The sequence below is a fragment of the Meriones unguiculatus genome, chromosome 7 (assembly GCF_030254825.1).
Source record: "Meriones unguiculatus strain TT.TT164.6M chromosome 7, Bangor_MerUng_6.1, whole genome shotgun sequence".
NCBI lineage: Eukaryota > Metazoa > Chordata > Mammalia > Rodentia > Muridae > Meriones > Meriones unguiculatus.
The window spans coordinates 118892560-118917243 of record NC_083355.1 but is presented as its reverse complement, the minus strand read 5'-3'; the positions used below and the strand labels follow the sequence as shown (position 1 = coordinate 118917243).

Genomic DNA, 24684 nt, shown 5'->3' with positions numbered 1-24684 from the left:
TTGTCCTCTAAGGCTTACCCACAGGCATTGGCACATGTGTGCTCTGTCTGTACCACTGAAGAAAGTGTATTTTTAAAAGAAAGACTGTGACATGGACGGGGGAGGAACTCCCCAAGGTCCATGGCAATCCGAGGTGTTTTCAGGACTGAATGACTGCTGAGGAAGTTAGGGTAATTACTGTTTGTGGTTTGGCCACTTGGAGTTTGCCTGTGAGCTAGTGGAAGACGCCCACCCATATGCATATAGATAGCAATAACTAGACTCAGTGAATGGATCAAAAGAGATCAAAATGTTGAGAGGCTTGTTCTTTTGGTAGATCCAAAGGGGAGCCAGAGGAAGGTAGTGGGGGTAGAGATGATTATAATATGTTGAAGTCATGAATGAAAGTTAAAAGGAATAAGCAAAAATGTTATTTAATAATAAAACTAACATTTTATGTATGATTACTGTTTTATATATGAGTTCATTATGCACTGTGTGCATTTCCCCATTATTAGCTAATACTGTTTTCTTGACCTGCCACTTCCTCTTTCCATTTCTTCCCAGTTGACAGTTTCATTTCGTATTTGCAAAGATAATAATTTCTAACTATTCAGTATCTAAGGCCTACTAATGAGACTCATACAGTATCTCTCTTTCTGAGAAATTCTTACTTCACTCAATAAAGTTACCACCAATTATGTCTGATTTCCTCACATTGATGAGAATTCCTTATTTCATGCAAATGAAAAAATTTTGGGATAGTGTTCATATATCATGTTTTCTTTCCTCAGTCATTTATTGGCAGACATGGAGTTTATGTCTATAGTTTTTGTAGGAAATGCTGTATAAATATCCATTTATGTACAAATGTTTCTTAGGCATTTCACTTGTGGTCCTTTGGGTAAGTTTGGTATGCCCCTGACTAAAAATGCAAACATTAATTTTGTGTATATGAAAGAAGATTGTAAATTCTCACAACTGAGGAGTTTTTAAAATTTCCAGTAACCCTTATACTCATCACTACCACCACCTGTAAATCACTTTTGCAGCAAAAAGTAATAAGTGTTGGAATTTTATTTTCAGATTAAGAGATTGTGACTTGATGTTGTAGAGGATTAGGACTTGGACCTCAGCATCCTGCCAAATGATGCAGGTGTTCAGTATCTTCTCCAGCTGCGCTAGGTCCTTATCAAAGAAGTACAGTGCTCATGAATATGCAAATAAGGTGAGCATACGTTTGTAATATACAGGGATGACCCCATCCTATAACAAAGTGCTCTCAGTTGTCTTCCCCACAGTCAGTGAACACTCTGGCCCTCACCATGGGATGGAGCTGGGTCCTCTTCCTATTGGCAGCAGCAACAGGTAAGGGGCTCCCCAGTTCCACCCCTGAAGTGAAGCCAGAAACTACATGACAATGTCATCCATTCTGCCTTTCTCTCCACAGGTGTCCACTCTGAGGTCCAGCTGCAGCAGTCTGGGGCTGAGGTGGGGAGACCTGGGTCCTCAGTGAAGCTGTCCTGCAAGGCTTCTGGATACAGCTTCACCAGCTACTATATGCACTGGGTGAAGCAGAAACCTGGACAGGGGCTGGAGTGGATTGGATGGATTTATCCTGGAAATGGTAATACTGGCTATAACCAGAAGTTCCAGGGCAAGGCCACACTGACTGCAGACACATCCTCCAGCACAGCCCACATGGAGCTCCGCAGCCTGACAGCTGAGGACTCTGCGGTCTATTACTGTGCGAGAGATGCACAGTGGTGCACCCACATCCTGAGTGTGTCAGAAAACCTAGAGGGGAAGGAAGCTGCCCTGAAAGTGAGATGAGAGAATGTTGGTTTAGAAATAGTCATTCTATATCAGAAACTTGATTTTTGGTAAAGGAGCCAAAACCACATAATGGAAAAAGGATAGCATCTCCAAGGAATGGTGCTGGTCTACCTGGATGTCTATGCAAAACCTGCACTCCCAGTGCAGGATCTCCGTACCGCTCCCTCCCCCAAAGAGACTCACAGACAGCGGTTCAATGCAAAAGCAAGAGGCAGTTTATTCCGATCATGATGGGGGTCGTCCCTTCAAAGCAGGAGACGACCCCGAGCATACAAAGCACAGAGTTTTTATACCTAAAAAATCAGGCCTTTACATTAATTAGTCAGGAGAAAAGATAGCAGTTATGTGGCTGGCAGCTGTAGCGGGCCACTTACAGCTCCAAGGACAGTCCTCCCATCTTTTCCCATCTCCCGGTTCTGTAGCATGCAGCTTACAGCTTCAAGGACAGTCCTCCCATCTTTCCCATCTCTCGGATTTAGTAGCCCTAAATTACCTGACTTGTTTTTCTTTCTTAGCTGGCCCTTATTCAAGGTCCAGTTGTTTTTCTTTCTAATTTGGGATGGTCCCATTTCTCATTCCCCCCTTTTTCTTTGGCATAATTTTAACCCTAAAATTACAGGCTAGATTCAGCCTGCATCTCTAATTGCTGATACTGCTGTCGAAGCATAAGGACCTGAACGGTACTGATCCTTTCTCTCAGGAAGTTGAGTAGCTTGTTAAGAATGCAGAGGCAAAGAGTTACAATCAGGAGAAAAATTAGCAAAGGGCCTAGCAAGGTGGAGATTAAAGTGGTCATCCATGGAGAGGAATTAAACCATCCTTCAAACCATCCTAGGCTTTGGGCTCCTTCTCGCTTTCTCTTTTCTAAGCCCTCTTTGTCCTTATCTAGGGTCTCAGTGACAACTCCAGTATGGTCGACATAGAAACAGCATTCTTCTTTTAGGGCAGCGCATAAACCTCCTTGTTGCAGAAACAATAAATCTAAGCCCCTTCTGTTTTGTAATACCATCTCTGATAATGACTGTAAGGAATCTTTGAGCTCTCTAATTGTACTTTCTAATCTTTCTATGTCCTCATCAACAGCTGCCCTAAGCTCATATAAACCACTATGTCGGAGGGCTATAGCCGACCCTCCAGCTGCTGTCCCTGCTGCTCCTAGCCTGACCCCAAGAATTATGGCTAGGGAAATTCCCCAGTCTCTTTTTGTTCGTATCAGCGGTTCCCCCACAGAGTCCCAGTATTGAAAGGGCTCTTCATACGGGTGATAGGTGACTCGGGGGATTACCTGGACCAGAACACAGTAGTCAGATGAATTGACAAGCACCTGAGTACTGACACAGTAGTAATTTCTGTCACACAGGCCCACCATCCATCGATTGGTGGTATGAGGTACCCAGACAGACCTGCAACATCACAGGTTTGGTTGCATAAAAACTGATGACTGGGGGGGACTTTACCTACACTGAGTCCTTGCCCTGAAACGGCAGACAGGGAAAGTCTGGCCTCCCTTTGTGTCCAACGGCAGGCTGTTGCCTCTTGGGAGTTACTTATCTCATCTGTAAAGGCAATTCCTTCATAATATGGGGAAGCAATTCCAAAGCATAACCAACAAGACTCAGTAACCTTGGGGTTGGTGTTATTTAGGGCCTGGAAGGCCCCCTGTGCTAGGGAAGTAATGTATGGTCCAGGAGGCTTAGGGGAAGAAGAATCTTTACCCATTTTTGAGTTAGGAGTCAGTGAGGGGGTTGCCGGACGTGGGGCCATAGTCTGGGGGTCCGATTTCACTGGGGGAACCAGGTGAGGGCCAGCTTTATTTGGCCCTACTTCAGCAGATGGGGCTGTTATTTTTAATTTGATGGTGAAAAGTAACCCATCATCATATCTTTCCTTATATATTCGTAGGCCCCAAGTGAACCCTGTCCCCCAGTTAGTTGAAATCTGTTTTCCAGCGTCCGTGAACCGGATTAGCAAGGGGTGTCACCAGGTGGTACATATTGGCTGATTAGTCCACCTATTGTTTGGTCCCCGGTCTGGGGGCTGGGCATGACTGTAATTAGCTTTAACAACAATGTAATCCCAACTGGAGGTAGTCTTCCAGTAAGTATCACCAGTGGTTTCACACCCCCAATTTTTGCAGTAGAAGTCATTTCTCCCCCCACATTTGTTTACCATTTTAGGTTGCTGGTGGGGTCCTGGACATACATAAAAGGTTAGGACTCGCAGCATACTGCGGTGGTTGGTGGTCCCGCAGCCCCCCAGGGATCTAAGTCCCTTCTCTCACTAAAAGACCCATGTCTATGGTCCCCAGGAACCACGTTGGGGTCTAGGTGGCTTTGCAAATCCCAGTTAGCAGGTGCTCCTAGAGCCATTTTACAAAGGTCAGGGTACATGTCCGGCCACCATGTGAAGGGTGGGGCTATCTTTGAAACAGACCAAATTATAATATGTCTGTGATTAGTTACTTCCCAAGTCAAAAGTTTGGGCTGGTGAGGACTGGAGCCCAAGCAAGTATTGTGAGTGCTTAACAGAGCCAGAAGCACCAGCAGTTTGTGGATATCACTCACGGCTAACATTCTTAACAAGCTTAAGTTTTAAGGGATTGTCACTGGGCTGGATTTTCCAGTCAGAAGTGGAGTCCTCTGGAGCAGGTTTGATGTGTGATGCAAGCAGCAATGCCTTCTACCTTCACAGCAGTTGGGGTGGTGAGCAGGATGCAGTAAGGACCTTTCCACCGGGGTTCCAAATTCTGACTACGGTGTTGCAGTACATAAACCAAGTCTCCAACTTGGAACTGATGTGGCACCTCTAAGGATCCTGGCGCATATGCACTGCCAACCTTGTTCCAGATTTCTTTTTGAATAAGCTGCAGTCCCTTTAACCTGGACAACAAGTCAGAGTTATCACTAGTTATGTCAAGAGGGTCTCCCAGGAGAGTCAAGGGTGCAGGAACTCCAAACAATAGTTCAAAATGCGTAAGATTCAACAAGGAAGGAATATTCCTGACCCTAAAAAGAGCCAGAGGGAGGAGTACCACCCAGTCACCGCCAGTCTCCATGGTCAATTTAGTAAGGGTCTCTTTTAGAGTTCTATTCATTCTTTCTACCTGTCCTGAACTTTGGGGTCTATAAGCACAATGTAATTTCCAATTAGTCCCCAAAAATCTGGCCACCTCCTGACTTACCTGAGCAACGAAGGCCGGCCCATTGTCTCACCCGATTACCTTTGGAACTCCAAACCGAGGAAAAATGTCTTCTAAAATCTTCTTGGTTACAACCAGAGCAGTCTCTTTCTTGGTGGGAAAAGCTTCCACCCATCCTGAGAAGGTATCTACAAAGACTAGAAGATATTTATTTCCATACCTGGCCGGCTTGATCTCGGTAAAGTCCACTTCCCAATGCATTCCAGGTCTAGTTCCCCTTAGCCATTTTCCCGAGCTTTGGAAATTCTTCCCTATGTTTACCTTTTGGCAAGGGGTACATGTCTGAGTCACTTTTTCGGTTAGAGCAGTGAGATTTAGTATTCAGTAAGGAGATTGGAGAACAATTTCAGTCAATTTTTTTGCCCCTAAATGAGTCCATTGATGCATTTGCGTTATTAGTCTCTTAGCATCTTCCTGTGGCAAAATGATCTTACCTTTAAAGGAGTCAATCCATGCTCCCATATTAGCATCAAATGTCCCTTGTTTTCTCTGTATTTGCTCCAGGTCGTCCTCTGAGTATTTTAGCTGTTCCTTCTCTGGCAACTCAGTAGTTAATATCATTGGAGCAGGACTTCCTCTAGCAGCTGCTTTAGCCTCCTGATCAGCCATGTTATTTTCCTTTGTTGCCTTGGAATTTTCCTTCTGATGTCCCAGGCAGTGAATTATGCTTACCTTGGTGGGCAGTAGTAAGGCATTGAGCAAGGCCAAGATTTCATTTTTATTTTTAATTTCTTTCCCGGCTGACGTCAATAGGCCTCTCTGCTGGTAGATGGCCCCGTGCACATGGGCCGTAGCAAAGGCATACCTGCTGTCAGTGTAGACGTTTATCTTTTTGTCTATTCCCAAAGTTAATGCTTGAGTTAAGGCTTGAGTTCTGCCCGTTGAGCAGAGGTGCCTTCAGGCAGCGCTTGGGCCCATATTACCTTGTGTCCATCCACCACCGCTGCTCCCGCTCTTCTTTTTCCATTTTCCAAAAAGCTACTCCCATCTGTGTAATATGTCACCTCTGCATCCGGCAGAGGCTGGTCTTTTAAGTCCTTTCGCCATCCCTGTTCTTCTGCCAACACCTGCAAGCGATCATGCTCTGGGGGCTGAATCTCTGGATCTGCTAACAGGGTGGCAAGGTTTAGCCCCATTGCTGGGGCAAAAGTAATCTTGTCATTATTCAAAAGCAAAGTTTGGTAATGAGTCATGCGAGCATTCTTGAGCCAGTGATCAGGTGGCTGTCTGACAACACTCTCAAGGGCAACAGTAAGATCTTGTCCCAAGGTCAGCTTGTCAGCATCCTTTACCAATGGGGCGACTGTTGCTATTATCCGAAGGCAGGTCAGCCATCCTGCTGCTACTGGATCAAGCTTTTTAGATAGATAAGCTACCGGTCTCTTTCAGGGTCTAATCTTTTGAGTTAACACCCCTTTAGCCATTTTCTGGTTCTCGGCCACATAGAGATGAAAAGGTTTAGTGACATCAGGAAGTCCCAAGGCTGGAGCTGACATTAAAGCCTGTTTAATATTATCAAATGCAGCCTGTTCATCTTTTCCCCAGGAAAAAGAGTCATTGCCCTTTGTAAGGGCATACAGAGGGGCTGCCATTTCAGCGAACCCAGGAATCCATAATCGGCAAAACCCCGCTGTACCAAGAAATTCCCTCAGTTGTTTTGTAGTTCGTGGAGGGGGAATATGAAACAGTCTCTTTTCTAGCCTCCAATAACCATCTTTTTCCTTCCTTCAGTATATACTCCAGGTAACTGACTTGTTTCCGGCATATCTGGGCCGTCTTTGCTGATGCTCTATAGCCGAGTTTGCCCACTTCTTGTAACAGTTGGCCGGTGGCTTCGAGACAGGTTTTCTGACAATCTGCAGCTAGTAAGATGTCATCCACATACTGGAGAAGAGTTACCTGAGTATTTGTGGCCCGGAAGTGTGGCAGGTCTTGGTGCAGGGCTTCATCAAATATGGTAGGAGAATTCTTAAATGCTTGGGGAAGTCGAGTCCATGTTAGTTGGCCCGAGACCCCGGAGTCGGGATCTTTCCATTCAAAAGCGAAAATGTCTTGGCTGGCAGGGCTAAGTTGAAAACAAAAGAATGCATCTTTAAGGTCTAGAACAGTATACCAGGCTCTGTCAGGGGGAAGGGAGCTCAGCAGGTTATACAGGTTGGGGACTGTTGCATGTAAGTCCATAACCTGTTTGTTAACTTCCCTCAGGTCTTGTATAGGCCGATAATTGTTGCTCCCAGGCTTCCGGACCGGCAGTAATGGAGTATTCCAAGCAGATTGATATCTTTTCAAAACCCCTAGGTCCAGGAGTTGCTGTATATGAGGGCGAATCCCATCATGGGCTTCCTTAGACATTGGATACTGCCGCACTGCAACTGGCGCTGCCTGAGGTTTTAGCTCTATCTGGACTGGCGGTTGCTTTCTTGCTTTCCCCAACCCAGCTGTTTCAGCCCAGGCCTCAGGGTATTTTTTTTACCCACCAGTCAATGTCTTTTTCCCCCTCTTTTAAATTTTCAAATAGCCGGTATTCATCTTCCAAGTGAATTGTAAGCACGTGAATAGGATCCCCTCTTTTATCTGTAACCTGTGGGCCTTCTGGGTTAAAATAGATGTGGGCTCCTATTTTGGTCAGGATATCCTGTCCCAGCAACAGGTATGGGCAGTCAGGCATGACTAAGAATGAGTGGGATACCCGGCCCACTCCAAGGTCCACTGTTCTTCGGGTAGTCCATGTATATTGCTTACATCCAGTGGCCCCTTGAACCCATGATTTTTTTTTCTTTCTTAGCCCCTGAATCTTGCAACAGAACTGAATGCTGAGCGCCAGTATCCACTAGAAAATGGACTGGCTTCCCCTCCACCTTGAGGGTTACCCTGGGTTCGGGGAGGGGAACCGAACCCTGTCCTCCCTAATTGCTGTCATTGTTCAAGGTCAGGACCCTGGTCCCTGTGGCTCGAGAATTCAGCTGTTTCTTCTTCCTTTTGGGGCAATCCCTCCTCCAGTGTCCCGTCTCCTTGCAGTAGGCACACTGGTCCTTAGACAAAGGGCCCTTATGGTTGCCAGGAACTCTTTCCCTTTAGTACGACTTTCCTGAACTACAGTGGCCAGAATCTTAGTCAATTTTTTATCCTGCCTCTTGTCTCTCTCTCTCTCTCTCTTATCTCCTGTTCTTTCTGTTTCCTTTCTTCTTTTTCTTCTTCTGTTTCTCGACTATAGAAGACTTTCTCTGCTACTTGCACTAAATCCTTCAACGACTGCAGACCTTCTAATTTCTGAAGTTTCCTACGAATATCCCTAGATGACTGATCTATGAAAGATACAGCTACTGTTGCCCTGTGCTCATCTGAAGCAGGGTCATAGGGAGTAAACCGGCAGAACGCTTCCATCAGCCGTTCTAAGTAGGCTGCAGGAGATTCCTCCAGGCCCCTGGACCACTTCTCTTACCTTAGTCAAATTGGTGGGTCTTCGAGCAGCTCCACGGAGACCCGCCATTAGAGTCTGGCGGTAAACCTTCAAGTGCTGCCTACCCTCTGGTGTATTGTAATCCCAATCAGGACGAGAGAGAGGAAACCCATTATTAATCTCATCAGAGAGAACTGTAGGCCTCCCATCCGCCCTCGGGACATTCTCCCTTGCCTCTAGAAGAACTCGTCCCCTCTCCTCGGTAGTCAGGAGTGTCTGTAAAAGCTGTTGGCAATCATCCCAAGTGGGCTGGTGAGAGAAAAGGACAGATTCAAACAAGTCAGTCAAGGCTTGGGGGTTCTAAGAAAAAGGGGGATTGTGAGCCTTCCAATTGTAGAGATCAGCTGTGGAAAAAGGACAGTACTGAAGGGGATATTGCCCATCCCCCTCTGAAAATCCATAGGCTCGCAACGGGAGAGCCACCGAGTCCAGCTGGGTTGCTCTGCGGCTTCGTGTTCCAGCTGCTGGGCCCCGTTCATTCTGAGCAGTGTCAGCTGGTGAGTGCAGCGGGACCTCTGGCAGTGTCTGCAGTGCCGACAGTGACCAACAGCTCCTGGTGAAGGAACTGTAAGGGGACTAGGAAAACTGCATGCTAGCCCCGCCCTAGGCCCTGAGGGAGAACTGACAGCTTCCGGGAAACTGACAGGGAAACGGTAGGAGGTCTGGCAGGAGAACTGGCCAGGGGACTAGCAGGGGTAGGGGACATGGCTGGAGGATAAGGGGGCGGAAGGTCAAAAGGGAGGAGGTCTGCATCTGGAGAAGTGAGCACTTTCTTTTTCTCCTCTTCCTTAACGGCACAAGCAGTTGTCGATGGAGTCTCTGTGGGGAGAACAAAGGGGCGCACCCAGGGGGGTGGACGGCGAACAATATCCTCCCAGGTTAGGACATAAGGTACCTGATCAGGATGGCCCCCCTGTGCTTGGAGAGTCTTAGCCTTAACAGCAAGAATCGTGTCAAGGTGAAAGGTGCCCTCTGGTGGCCATCCAACCTGAAAAGCAGGCCATTCCAAGGAGCAAAAGGCTTGCCACTTCGCTTTTCTAACTTCCACTGAGAGGTTATGTGTCCTATATTTTACTTCTGAGAAATGGTCAAGGGTGAGGGATAAGGGTGTTGTCACCGTCTGTCCCATAATGAAGTCTTCCATCAGAAAAGTCAGAGAGGCAACAAGAACAGAGACAAAAAGGACCAAACAAGCAATCAGACAAGGACGCCCTTGTGGGTGATACCACAGTGCCCTAACGGAACGGCTCCCCGGCCGGTCTCTATGAAAATCAGACTCAGACGGGAGGAGGACCGTCTCTGATCCAACCTCCCAACAAACGGAACCTGGAGCGTCCCCCAGCTTCCTGCCTTTCGATATCTGATGCGTCTGTCAATTGAAATGGCCTAATCAAACAACCAAGACAGTTCAGACAGGCGCCTAACCAGAACAAAACCAGAACAAAACAGAATCTGCAGAAACCTGAAATCAAACAAACAAAATGACTGACCTGTTTCAGCCTGACCTCCGAGCCCGGTCTGGTGAGGGTCAGAGAAGGGCAGCGTCGGTTTCCCGGCCAACGCACCACATGCAAAACCTGCACTCCTGGTGCAGGGTCTCCGTACTGCTCCCTCCCCCAAAGAGACTCACAGACAGCGGTTCAATGCAAAAGCAAGAGACAGTTTATTCCGATCGCAATGGGGGTCGTCCCTTCAAAGCAGGAGATGACCCTGAGCATACAAAGCACAGAGTTTTTATACCTAAAAATTCAGGCCTTTACATTGATTAGTCAGCAGAAAAGATAGCAGTTATGTGGCTGGCAGCTCTAGCGGGCCGCTTACAGCTTCAAGGACAGTCCTCCCATCTTTCCCATCTCTTGGATTTAGTAGCCCTAAATCGCCTGACTTGTTTTTCTTTCTTAGCTGGCCCTTATTCAAGATCCAGTTGTTTTTCTTTCTAATTTGGGATGGTCACATTTCTCATCTACATTTAAAAAATGCAAATAGTTTCATACCTATGACCCTGAACAAAAGTAAATCCAAGCTCTCAACAAAGCACCAGACACACTAAATGTATGAAAAGAAAACCTGGGGAAGGAACTTGAACTCATTGGCAAAGGAGACAACTTCCTGAACAGAACACAAACATCTCAGGCCCTAAGATTAATTAATGGGGGCTCATGAAACTTAAATGCCTCTGTAAAGCAAAGAACACTATCCATAGAACAAAATGGCAGCATATAGACTTGGAGAAGATCTTCACCAACCCTACATCTGACAGGGAGCTAATATTCAAAATACATAAAGAACTCAATAAATTTAATGCCAACACACCCAATAATCCAATTAAAAAACGAGATAAAGATCTAAACAGAAAATTATCAACAGAGGAATATTGAATGGCTGTGACACACTTAAAGAAATGATCATCACCTTTAGTAAGCAGGAGAGTACAAATCAAAATGACTCTGAGATTCCACCTTACACCCATCAGAATGGCTGAGCTAAAAAACTAGAGTAATAGTACATGTTGGCGAGATTGTGGAGAAAGGGCAACACTCCCCCATTGCTGGTGGGAGTGCAAACTTGTACAACCACTTTGGAAATGCATCTACAACTTTTTCAGAAAATTGGGAAGAGCTATACCACAATGCCCAGGAATACCACTCCTGTGCATATACTCAAAAGATGCTCCACCATACAACAAAGACATTTGTTCAACCATGTTCATAGTGGGTTTATTTGGAATAGCCAGAAAGAGGAAACAATGCAGATGCCCCTGAACTTAAGAATCACTACACATAAAGATGCTAAACAAGAAGGAGGACCCTGGGTAAGATGATCAGTCCTCATTTAGAAAGGCAAACGGGACACACAGGGAATAGGACAGGAGACTGCCACAGAGGTCCTATGAGAGACCCTACCCAGCAGTGTATTGAAGTAGATACTTAGACTCATAGACAAACTTTGGGCGGAGTGCTGGACTTATATGAAAGAAGGTGGGGGGGATAGAAAGACATGGAGGGGCTGGAGTTTCACAAAGAAAGCAACAGAACCAAAAAATCTGCACCGCGGTTTCTTTTCTGAGACTGATACTCCAAACATGGACCATTCATGAAGATAACCTAGAACTCCTGCACAGATGTAGCCTATGGCCTCTCCGTCTCCATACGGTTCCCTAGCAATGGGAACTGTCTATGGCATGAACTCAGTGGCTGGCTCTTTGATCACCTCCCCTTGAGGGGATCTTACCAGGGCACAGAGAAAGGCAATGCAGACAGTGCTGATGAGATCTGGTAGGCTAGGGTCAGATGGAAGGGGAGAAGGACCTCTCCTATTAGTGGACTTGTGGAGGTTAATGGGAGGAGAAGAGGGAGGGAAGGCAGGATTGGGAGGTGACAAGGGAGGGAGATACAGCTGGGATGTAAAGTGTATAAATTGTAATTAAAAATAAATTTAAAATGATTTTAGAAAAAAATACTGGATAAAGAAACTTGGTATATCTACACAATGGAATACTACTTAGATATTAAAAACAAGGAGATCATGAAATTTGCAGGTGAATGGAAGTATCTGGACAAAAAAAAAGAAACATCCTGAGTGAGGTAAATCAGATCCAGAATGATAACCATATTATGTACTCACTTACAGTCAGATATTAGCCATATAAAACAAGATAACGATGCTATAATTCACCGACCTAAAAAAGCTAAGAAACAAGGAGCACCTTAGGGATCATGCTACATTCTCATTCAGAAGGTTAAATAGAATAGACAGCAGAAGTAGTTGAAGAGAAAGAAAAGAAAGGAAGCCTACCATGGATTTCCTTGGAAAGACTCCACCCACCATGGGATCAAAGCAGATACTGACACTCACTACCAAAGTTTGGGCAGAATGCAGAGAGTCTTACTGAGCAGATGGAGATGGAAGGGGATCCAGAGGGGATAGGAGCTCCACAAAAAGACCAACAGAGCCAAGAAATCTGGGCCCAGGGGCACCTGCCAAAAATGTGCATCATCCAAGGACCATGCATAGAGAGGACCTAGGTACCTTGTTCAGATATAACCCATAGAAAGTTCATTCTCCATGTTTGTACCCTAGTAAGGAGAACAGGGGCTGTCTCTGATATGGACTCTGTTGCCTGCTCTTTGATCACTTTCCCTTAATGGGGTGGTTTTGCCTGGACACAGAAGATGAGGATACAAAAGCATAGGCCTGGCTAAGCCTGGTGCTTAGCCAGAGGAATAATGGTTTAATATCAATAGTCTTGTAAACCAGCACAATTTATCATTATTTTTTCTTGCCCAAGATCCCAAATGAGCCCTATCATCAGGACACCATAGATTTTTCCTAGTAACAGTCAATAGTTGATGAGTTTATCTTAGTTACACTTTGGCTCCAATTTATTTAAGTAACATGTATCTGCTATGCAGGTGCAGGAAATGTAGGGACAGAATATCCCCACAGCTATAGAATTCTAATAGCTAAAGAGAGAAGCCAGAGGCCTGTTATGCTCCATGGAAATCCCAGATCTTTCCTGTTTGTTGGAAGTTGAAGTAAAATCAATGAAGCAATATCACACTGAATTAGACACAGGATGAGAAAGAGGAACAGAAAACATGGTCACTATCAGGGCATAGATCCACCTTCTGGTTCCATTGACCTGAAAATTCCAAATTTTCCTTCACTTAAGCACCTGTCTACTATCCCGTGAGATGAGGGAGTGGCTTAATGGAGATATCAAGGTTCCTGTTGCTTTTGATGATAGGGCTGTGCAAACTCACATCCACAACAACGGATCTTCCTCATCATGAGTCCAAGCTTTCCTTCTAAAACACTTAGAGCTCGAAAATGCTTCACTACTACATTAAATGTTCCCGACTCAGAGCAACAAAATGGGTAGATTTAGTGCATTAGCTATTCTCACAAAAGATATTAAACTGTGTTGGCTTAAACGCATTAATTATATGCCCAGAGGTCTTCCTAAAGCTTTCCCATCACATGAAGGAAAGAATTCAAAGACTTCCACTTAGAGAAGGTCCAGATTTGAGTTCTCGACTTCACTCTCCCTGTGTCATCTGTTGTCCCTGTACATTGGTCTGTTATATGAGTCTGAATCTATGTCTCCATCTCTATCTATTCTATCTATTTCTCTCTCATCTCTCTCTGTCTCTGTCACTCTTTCTCTTTCTGCATTGTGTGTTACAACAATCCCTGTTTCCCACGCAATATTGATATGTTTTGTTCAACTATTCTATGCTTTCATTTTAAAAGATTTATTCAAAACATCATTTATTTTCAGTAAATGGATGCAATAAGGTATACGAAAGCATACATGCAATAGTCTGGATTCAGGAATGTGAAATAACAAACACCTTAGGAATAAAACTCTGCATTACCTTAGGTTCTAAAAGTTGATTACATGGGAATCCAAGGCAGGTAAGGCTGGTAGTGACATTTCTCGCCCAAGGCAACTTAACGGGACAGTGTACACAGCCTTGTAGTAGGCTTCAGTCTGAAGTGACCTCAAGGTGCATTACTCCTCCTGACTGGAAGTCCATAAAATCTTTAGCCTCTGAGAGTATAAGTGATATTTTTTCATTATGTTCTTTCATAAGTATAATTCCTCTAAGCTGGTTCAATATACTATAAAACTATTTTTACAGAACTCATGTAACAACTCACCTATGTTCCGCCTGCAGAACTAGTTATTGGGTGGGCCTCGAGAGGGACCCTTACCTGAAAGGCAAAATGGGTGAGAAAGAAGAGACCAAGCTGAATGAAGTCTTGTCAAGGTCTGTTTATTGTAAGCCAAAGTACAGAATATAAAAGAGGGAAAGAAGGGAATGGGGAGGGGTAAGGTGAGCTGTTAGGAGGGAGGAATTTGCGCTGGAATTTACATTGACTCCAGCTCAAAGGCGGGTGTGTGTGTGTGTGTGTGTGTGTGTGCTGTTAGTGCAGCTGTATGAGGTCTACTATCTTGCAAATTCCCTCAGGAAGCCTTTTCTGCGCTAGTCTATTCCTGTCATCTTGAGTCAATGTTTTTCTAAGGAAGGAGTCCTTTGGCTCCCAGCTCAGGGTCAGTAAGCGACTCCCTGTCTCTGACTCAGGGTCAGTCTGAGAGATTTCTCTGTCTCATGGCTCAGGGTCAGTCTTTGGCTTACCTATGTACATGTTAACTGCTAATAGGTTCTGAGATAATGTATTATATTCTCTGGTTTCTTATTTTCTTCCTTCCCAGTCTCAGTCCCCTGAGACTGACTTGTAGGACCTGGGGTCTCACAGCTCAGGAGTTCAATCTCGCCCTTCCCAGAAACTCCCCCAGACCAAGACTCGTTGCAAAAGCAAAAGGTTTATTAACCATTGTGCAATGGGGTCACCCCTGTTGGTCAGCAAAGAGTGGCACTGGGAGACAAAGGCCTTTAGGTTTTTAAAAGAAAAATTGCGGGAGATTTGAAGTTGCATTCTTGGCAATTTAGGATTGGATGAGGAAGCTATAAAGTAAGATAATTGGTTAGTCTTAGGTGCTCAAGCTTGGCCAGTCCTGCCAAGTGTGGATGCAGCTGCAATTTAAGGTGGGGGTGGTTAGCTCATCCTTGAAGATTAGGGGCTGCAGACTTTTGGCTGGAGGTCAAAAGCTACTCAGAAGAAGTCTAGGTTCGTTGCTAAGAAATACTATCTCAAAGACAAGGGTCTGGTCCTTCTTTTTGCTGAGTGAAGGTCATTGCTTGCTTGCTTTTTATATCTGTCCTCACAGATGGGGTCACATTCCTCCATTCTCTGGAAAGGTACTAAGAGGCTTTAGCTTAACCTGGACCTAAAACTCAAAACTATAGGCTTTAGAAGATATATAGGTTACAAAGTTAGCCTAACCCTTTCAGACTTACACTCTACTGCCTTACCAGAACACTGAACTACACTGTCATAGCACCATCCCTCCAAGTGAATTAGATGTGACATTTTCTATAGAGCATTTGGTTTTGTATGAATGCTGCAATACTTGGTAATCTCAAAGGTTTGATGTCAGTGAGAAGTCTCTTTAGTTCAGATCATTAAGTTCGCATATTCCTCTAGTTGACATTACCTTCCTATGAACAATATGAATGTTCTGTGCTGAAAAAGATGCAATCTCATGGGGAATGTGTTATGGCAGGCTTGAATCCTCTAGGAGAATTCTATATTAAAGACAGTGCAAACCGATGTTGAATTTACAAACTGAAATATCAGTGACTTTTAAGAACACCTTCCTGTCTCCTCCAACTGGAAAGCAGGGATTGTCCAGAAGGCAGGGGATCATCCACTTCAGGCCACTGTGTTGCATGAGACACTGCAACTTACTGGGAATGCATTTTCCATATGGCTGTAAGACCTTGGTTCAAGGACTTTTCTGATACCTGCTGGATCCCTGCAGAGCAAATGATACTTAGTGCCTACTTCACCAGGTTAAGGTGGACAGACATTTCTTATACTCCATGGCCCACTGCTCTTCTGTAGTCCTCTGTAATGGATAGGATAAAAACACCACCGTGTATCTCTTTCTAAATATAATCCACACACTCAGGATAAAGTGAAATGTAGGTTCTCTTACCAGTTAATCTGTGGTGGTTGGGGGAGGGGGCATCATCACAAACACTAAGACAGTTATGAATGATGTGTTGTAGTTTTGAGCAGACTCGACTCATGCAGGTTTCATAGGGCTGACATCAGGTGGGACAGGCTGTGTTGCTCAAGCAGACCCAAAGTCTATGTCCTCCACAAAATTCCAACTTACATCTGCCGTAATGTATCCCAACAACACAAGATTCCTAGGACAACCTTCATGCCATGTAAGGGACTGCTGAGAGACTTTATTACTGTACAAATGTTTCATAGCAACCCCTATATAGAAGTGATAATGAAATGGAGACCATCAACCATCAAGGTAAACACAGAAGGGCAAGTCTGTTCCTCTGTATTATTATTTTCAAATTATATCAACTTAATATAATCAATAACATTGCTAAATATTTGTTACCATGACAGTGAAAGGGAAACCGTAAATAAATTAAATGTGGAGAGCCCAAGGAACAGGTGAAGAGAGGGGCTGGCAAGGGTGTTTTTTTGAGGTAGCCATTCCATTGGACCCAGAGGTGATCACGTGCGTGCAAGGCATGCTGACTCGTTATTCTTGTTGTTTTCAGCAGATGCCACCTGTTTTGCTTGGTTAAGTTTTCTGTTTTGCTTGGCTATGTTTACTTGGAAAGTCCCTTGTGGTTTACCTATGTAAGTGGCTTACTCTGTAATAAAGTTGTCACCTTGATCAGAGCACTGTCTTGGTGTCACTCCTTCGTGTTCTCTGTCTCTTTTAATTCCCAGACCCTTGTGCAGGCAGTTACTATTCGTGGTCGCGGGTGACTACAGGCAGCGTGTGGGGCCTCAGTGGAAGAGGACATGCTGAGACCTAAGGTGACACAAACTGTTAGGTTGGGATGGCTGGTGTAGGGGCTCCCTTTTCTGAGAAGAAGGGGAGGCAAGAATGCGTGAAGAGCATGAAAGGGCGCCACTGGGAGGAGAGGAGGGAGAGGGCTGTTATCCACATGGAAATGGAAGAGATAGATAGATAGATAGGTAGATAGGTAGATAGATAGATAGGTAGGTAGGTAGATAGATAGATAGGTAGGTAGGTAGATAGATAGGTAGGTAGGTAGATAGATAGGTAGGTAGGTAGATAGATAGGTAGGTAGATAGATGATAGGTTGGTAGGTAGGTAGATAGATAGATAGATAGATGGATAGATAGATAGATAGACAGATAGATAGATAGATGAAAGGTAGGTAGATAGATAGATAGATGATAGGTAGGTAGATAGATAGATAGATGATAGGTTGGTAGGTAGATAGATAGGTAGGTAGATGAAAGGTAGGTAGATAGATAGGGAGGTAGATGAAAGGTAGGTAGATAGATAGATAGATGATAGGTAGGTAGATAGATAGATATGGAGGTAGATGAAAGGTAGGTAGATAGATAGATAGATGATAGGTAGGTAGATAGATAGATAGGTAGGTAGATGAAAGGTAGGTAGATAGATAGATACATGAGGAAAGAACTATTTTGGAAGGTATCCTTCATTCCCCTTGTTTTGTAATATTGTTGTGTTTTCTTAGACTTTGGATTAACTGTTCTGGAATTGTTTACTCATTCCCTTTGACAATGATAGTGTTTGTTCTCTTCAGGTTGAACATTCCATTATTCATTACTCTCTGTGGATCATGAGTTGCTTTAGCCATTTTTATTGTGGAAAGTTTTTATTTTTCCTTCAATTTTGATGTATACTGTTACTATATATTCTCTTCATGCATGGTTAACATTTCGTCATTGTCCTCCACTGCAGGATTCCTTACCTTTGCAATATGTGCAAGCCTTGATTCTCATTTCTTGACACATTTAATCTGGTGGTGAGTCCTTCCATGAGGGATTTTTGTATTTTTGAATTATTATAATTTAATTTCCAGCACTGTTTTGTTTTGATTTCTTCTGCTATTAATTGCTTTTTTCATATCCTGGATTTCTTCCTCCTTTCATTCATCTCTTTTTATGTTCTTTTATATGATTATGCTGTTGTCTCAATTATATTCATGTTCTCTTTGAGTTCTGTGAACATAAATATAATCATTCTTTGAAGTATTTTATATAGAAAATCATCCATGACATTATCACTGGATTTAATTGTTATGGAATTAGTAACAAATAAATGGAGAGGATGTATTTTTCTTGGCTTTTTATGTTACCTTTGTTTGTGCACTAAGATTTCTATCCTTTTTTGTATCTCCAGGTTCTTTATTTTGGTTAAAGCTCTATAGGGTATGTAGTCATGAGGCTTATAGGGTCAGAAGGGACAGAGTGTATAAGAGTCTGAGGGTGGGTGGACAGTTGTCTTATACTAAGGTACAGGTACAGCTGGAGACACAGGGATGAAAGATTTTGGAGAAGCCAAGTCTGGCAGGAGTCGAAGGCAGTGGGGGTGGTGCTACAGGGTAAGCAAGAAAATGTCTGCCCTGCAGTTCGGAAAAGCAAGACTGTGGCTATTACTGCCTCTGATGTTGGAAGGAGAAAAAAACAACATGATATGACAAGGAAAGAGGTCACAGGAGGAGAGCAGGCTGTGGAATTGCAAGGAACTGGACTACCTGTTGGTGCAGGAAAGGCAAGAGTCTAAAGGGCCACGTTGGTAATTTTCTGAGACAGACTTTGTTCTTGCCTAAAAGGAAGGCAGGTCGTTGAGTATCTGTGGGGCAGAAAGACACAGAATGGATAAAAACAGGCCTACCTGGTGTCTTAAAGAAGTCACAGAAGAGCTGGGAGTGCATGTGGAGTGGGAAGCGACGGCCTGTATGGTGTGTGTGTGTGTGTGTGTGTGTGTGTGTTGGGGGGGCAGCCCTCGATGAGCTAAGTGGTAAACACAGGTCTTCAATGTGTTTTTATTATTCATCAAAGAATAACCTCAGGTAATATTTATTTTTCTGTAATGAAGTTCTTTTATTTTTGCAGGGGTCAAATTTTGAGCTTTGTAGATGGTATGAGCTATGACCTCAGGCACATTTGGTTGATTCATTTCTATGTATATACTCATGATTCACTGAACCTTATACATGTGCCCTAAAATTATCATATTTTAGTAATGAATCTTGTCTTTGTTTCCTATGTACTAATATGATAATTTCTGCTAAGAAAGCAGAGGAGTTTACTCATACAATCAATAATAATGTAGGGCTGGAGGATTATATTGCTATTTATAACCCAAATTCATATTAAGTGGTGGATCTTTTTTCTTACTTTCTTTTGTTCTTTTTACTTTTGAGACACTTCCATGTATCCCAAGCATAACTCACACATATGATCCTCCTGTTTCCACCTCTTCTTGGTCCATTAAGTGGTGGATGAGAACACAAGGCTAGGGATGAAAAAAAAGGCAAAACAACAACAATAACCAAGAAAAAAAAAAAAGAAAGAATATGCATTCTACCAACTGAGCAAACTCCTCAGCACAATGAGTGAGAATTTGCTGTTCTAAATCCCACCTTGGCCCTTATTTTACCTTGAACATTGGCACAACTAACTCTAAGGCTCCCACCTCTGAGCCCATGATATACCAGGAAGACCTGCAAATAATGTTCCCCCTGCTCATGAAAACCAGCCCTGATCCTGCACCTCTGACGAAGCCGCCCAGCTCTGGACTTACATGTCCTACTATTCAGTGATCAGCACTGACACAGAACATGAAGTTGGGACTGAGCTTGGTTTTGTTTGCTGCTTTTTTAAAATGTAATTTACAGATAAGTGATACTGATTGTGTGAGTGAGAGGGACAGTGGATATTTGTGACAGTTTACTGAGAAGACTGTGTTTGCAGGTGTCCATTGTGAGGTGCAGCTGGTGGAGTCTGGGGGAGGCTTGGTGCAGCCTGGAAAGTCCTTACAACTCTCCTGTGAAGCCTCTGTGTTTACATTCAGTGTTTACATTCAGAATACTGGATGGAGTGGGTCTGCCAGGCTCCAGGAAAAGGTCAGGAGGGTGTCCTGAATTGAAACAAAGCTCGTAACTATGCAGCACACTATGCAGAGTCTGTGAAAGGAAGGTTTGTTATCTCAAGAGATGATTCCAAATTCTTCCTCTACCTACAAATGAACACCTTAAGAGCCGAAGACACCTCCATTTATCATTACACTAGACACACAATGAAAGGCCTTTATCTTACACCCAGACCCAAACCTCCCTGCAGGGTCTCTGAACCAGTAGAGGCACAGAACACACAAGGAAAAAAGGGACATTTCAGGAGCAAATGTTGATCTTATTGATTTCTGGTTTTGTCTGTTCTTTCTTTCTTTTTTTGTGTGTGTGTTTTTTACAAGTTGTTTTTCAATTTCTATCCCAACAAGAGCAACCTCTTTAAATTCCTCCAGCTCCCTCCAGCCCTCTTCCCTCCATCCCCTTCCCCTAGTCCACTGAAAGGGGGAGTTCTCCATGCCTACTGAGAAATGGACCATCCCAAATTAAGAAAAAAAAACCAACTGGACATTAAATAAGGGCCAGCTAAGAAAAAAAAAACAAGTCAGAGAATTTAGGGGAGGACTGTCCTTAAAGCTGTAAGCGTCCCGCTACAAATCCAAGAGATGGGAGAAGAGGGGAGGACTGTCCTTGGAGCTGTGAGCTCCCAGCTACAGCTGCCAGCCCGCATTACTGCTATCTTTTTTACTGACTGATCAATGTAAAGGTCCGATTTTTTAGGTATAAAAACTCTGTGCTTTGTATGCTTGGGGTCGTCTCCTGCTTTGAAGGGACGACCCCCATCGTGATCGGAATAAACTGCCTCTTGCTTTTGCATTGAACCGCGGTCTGTAAGTCACTTTGTGGGAGGGAGCGGTACGGACCCTGCACGGGGAGTGCAGGTTTTGCAGGTGGTGCATTGGCCGGGAAACCTACGCGATCCTTCCCCGACCCTCACCAGACCGGGTTCGGAGGTCAGGTTGAAACAGGTTAGTCATTTTGTTTGTTTGACTTCAGGTTTCTGCAGATTCTGTTTTGTTCTGTTTTTCTGGTTAGGCGCCTGTCTGAACCGTCTTGGTTGTCTGATTAGGCTATTTCGATTGACGGGCGCATCAGATAATCGAAAAGCCAGGAAGCTGGAGGACGCTCCAGGTTCGGTTTGTTGGGAGGTTGGACCAGAGACGGTCCTCCTCCCGTCTGAGTCTGATTTTCGTAGGGACCGGCCAGGGAACCGTTCCGTTAGGGCACTGTGGTATCACGGGCGTCCTTGTCTGATTGCTTGTTTGGTTCTTTTTGTCTCTGTTTTTGTTGCCTCTCTGACTTTTCTGACAGAAGATTTAATTATGGGACAGACGGTGGCTACACGCTTATCCCTCACCCTTGACCATTTCTCAGAAGTGAAATATAGGGCACATAACCTCTCAGTGGAAGTTAGAAAAGCAAAGTGGCAAGCCTTTTGCTCCTTGGAATGGCCTGCTTTTCAGGTTGGATGGCCACCGGAGGGCACCTTTCACCTTGACACGATTCTTGCTGTTAAGACTAAGGCCCTCCAAGCGCAGGGGGCCATCCTGATCAGGTACCTTATGTCCTAACCTGGGAGGATATTGTTCGCCATCCACCCCCCTGGGTGCGCCCCTTTGTTCTCCCCACAGAGACTCAGTCGACAACTCTTTGTGCCTTTAAGGAAGAGGAGAAAAAGAAAGTGTTCACTTCTCCAGAAGCAGATCTCCTCCTTTTTGACCTTCCGCCCCCTTATCCTCCTGCCATGGCCCCTACCCCTGCAGTTCCCTGGCTGGTTCTCCTGCCAGACCTCCTACCGTTTCCCCTGTCAGTCTCCTGGGAGGCTGTCAGTTCGCCCTCGGGGCCTAGGGCGGGGCTAGCATGCAACTTTCCTAGTCCCCTCACAGGTCCCTCAGCTCTGCTGCCTCAGACACCTTTGGCGCCTCAGACACCGCCAGAGGTCCCGCTGCACTCATCAGCTGACACTGCTCAGAATGAACGGGGCCCAGCAGCTGGAACACGAAGCCACAGAGCAACCCAGCTGGACTCAGTGGCTCTCCCGTTGCGAGCCTATGGATTTTCAGAGGGGGATGGGCAATATCCCCTTCAGTACTGTCCTTTTTCCACAGCTGATCTCTACAATTGGAAGGCTCACAATCCCCCTTTTTCTTAGAACCCCCAAGCCTTGACTGACTTATTTGAATCTGTCCTTTTATCTCACCAGCCCACTTGGGATGATTGCCAACAGCTTTTACAGACACTCCTGACTACCGAGGAGAGGGGGCGAGTTCTTCTAGAAGCAAGGGAGAATGTCCTGGGGCGGATGGGAGGCCTACAGTTCTCTTTGATGAGATTAATAATGGGTTTCCTCTCTCGTCCAGATTGGGATTACAATACACCAGAGGGTAGGCAGCACTTGAAGGTTTACTGCCAGACTCTGATGGCGGGTCTCCGTGGGGCTGCTCGAAGACCCACCAATTTGACTAAGGTAAGAGAAGTGGTCCAGGGGCTGGAGGAATCTCCTGCAGCCTACTTAGAACGGCTGATGGATGCATTCCGCTGGTTTACTCCCTATGACCCTGCTTCAGATGAGCACAGGGCAACTGTAGCTGTATCTTTCATAGATCAGTCAGCTAGGGATATTCGTAGGAAACTTCAGAAATTAGAAGGTCTGCAGGATAAGTCGTTGAAGGATTTAGTGCAAGTAGCAGAGAAAGTCTTCTATAGTGGAGAAACAGAAGAAGAAAAAGAAATCTGGAACAAGGTTGGCAGGATCCTTAGAGGTGCCACATCAGTTCCAAGTTGGAGACTTGGTTTATGTACGGCGACACCGTAGTCAAAATTTGGAACCCCGGTGGAAAGGTCCTTACTGCATCCTGCTCACCACCCCAACGGCTGTGAAGGTAGAAGGCATTGCTGCTTGGATCCACGCATCACACATCCAGAGGACTTCACTTCTGACTGGAAAATCCAGCCCAGTGACAATCCCTTAAAACTTAAAGTTGTTTAGAATGTTAGCTGTGGGTGATATCCACAAACTGCTGGTGCTTTTGGCTCTGTTAAGCACTTACAATACTTGCTTGGGCTCCAGTCCTCACCAGCCCAAATTTTTGACTTGGGAAGTAACTAATCACAGACATATTATAATTTGGTCTGTTTCAAAGATAGCCCCACCCTTCACATGGTGGCTGGACATGTACCCTGACCTTTGTAAAATGGCTCTAGGAGCACCTGCTAACTGGGATTTGCAAAGCCACCTAGACCCCAACGTGGTTCCTGGGGACCATAGACGTGGGTCTTTTAGTGAGAGAAGGGGCTTAGATCCCTGGGGGGGCTGTGGGACCACCAACCACCGCAGTATGCTGCGAGTCCTAACCTTTTATGTATGTCCAGGACCCCACCAGCAACCTAAAATGGTAAACAAATGTGGGGGGAGAAATGACTTCTACTGCAAAAATTGGGGGTGTGAAACCACTGGTGATACTTACTGGAAGACTACCTCCAGTTGGGATTACATTGTTGTTAAAGCTAATTACAGTCATGCCCAGCCCCCAGACCGGGGACCAAACAATAGGTGGACTAATCAGCCAATATGTACCACCTGGTGACACCCCTTGCTAATCCGGTTCACGGACGCTGGAAAACAGATTTCAACTAACTGGGGGACAGGGTTCACTTGGGGCCTACGAATATATAAGGAAAGATATGATGATGGGTTACTTTTCACCATCAAATTAAAAATAACAGCCCCATCTGCTGAAGTAGGGCCAAATAAAGCTGGCCCTCACCTGGTTCCCCCAGTGAAAGCGGACCCCCAGACTATACCCTCACATCCAGCAACCCCCTCACTGACTCCTAACTCAAAAATGGGTAAAGATTCTACTTCTCCTAAGCCTCCTGGACCATACATTACTTCCCTAGCACAGGGGGCCTTTCAGGCCCTAAATAATACCAACCCCAAGGTTACTGAGTCTTGTTGGTTATGCTTTGGAATTGCTCCTCCATATTATGAAGGAATTGCCTTTACAGATGAGATAAGTAACTCCCAAGAGGCAACAGCCTGCCGTTGGACGCAAAGGGAGGCTAGACTTTCCCTGTCTGCCGTTTCAGGGCAAGGACTCAGTGTAGGTAAAGTCCCCCCCAGTCATCAGTTTTTATGCAACCAAACCTGTGATGTTGCAGGTCTGTCTGGGTACCTCATACCACCAATCGATGGATGGTGGGCCTGGGCGACAGGAATTACTACTGTGTCAGTACTCAGGTGCTTGTCAATTCATCTGACTACTGCGTCCTGGTCCAGGTAACCCCTCGAGTCACCTATCACCCGTATGAAGAGCCCTTTCAATACTGGGGCTCTGTGGGGGAACCGCTGATACGAACAAAGAGAGACCTGGGAATCAAAAAGAGACCTGGGAATTTCCTTAGCCATAATGCTTGGGGTCGGGCTAGGAGCAGTAGGGACAGCAGCTGGAGGGTCGGCTATAGCCCTCCAACATAGCGGGTTAAATGAGCTTAGGGCAGCTGTTGATGAGGACATAGAAAGATTAGAAAGCACAATTAGAGAGCTCAAAGATTCCTTACAGTCATTATCAGAGATGGTGTTACAGAACAGAAGGGGCTTGGATTTACTGTTTCTGCAACAAGGAGGTTTATGCGCTGCCCTAAAAGAAGAATGCTGTTTCTATGTCGACCATACTGCACTAACTCCT

The 24684-nt window shown here is 45.0% G+C and overlaps 1 pseudogene and 1 gene segment (V, D, J or C); one reads left to right on the top strand and one right to left on the bottom strand.

The window, feature by feature from the left end:
• The first annotated feature begins 1260 nt into the window (after positions 1 to 1260).
• On the top strand, positions 1261 to 7270 carry LOC132655365 (Ig heavy chain V region 108A-like). The segment is given in 3 exon segments: positions 1261 to 1347; positions 1430 to 1803; positions 7220 to 7270. Coding segments are annotated over 3 exon segments (468 nt in total).
• A 241-nt stretch (positions 7271 to 7511) lies between these two features.
• On the bottom strand, positions 7512 to 9603 carry LOC132655364 (uncharacterized; annotated as a pseudogene).
• Between the last annotated feature and the right edge of the window lie 15081 nt (positions 9604 to 24684).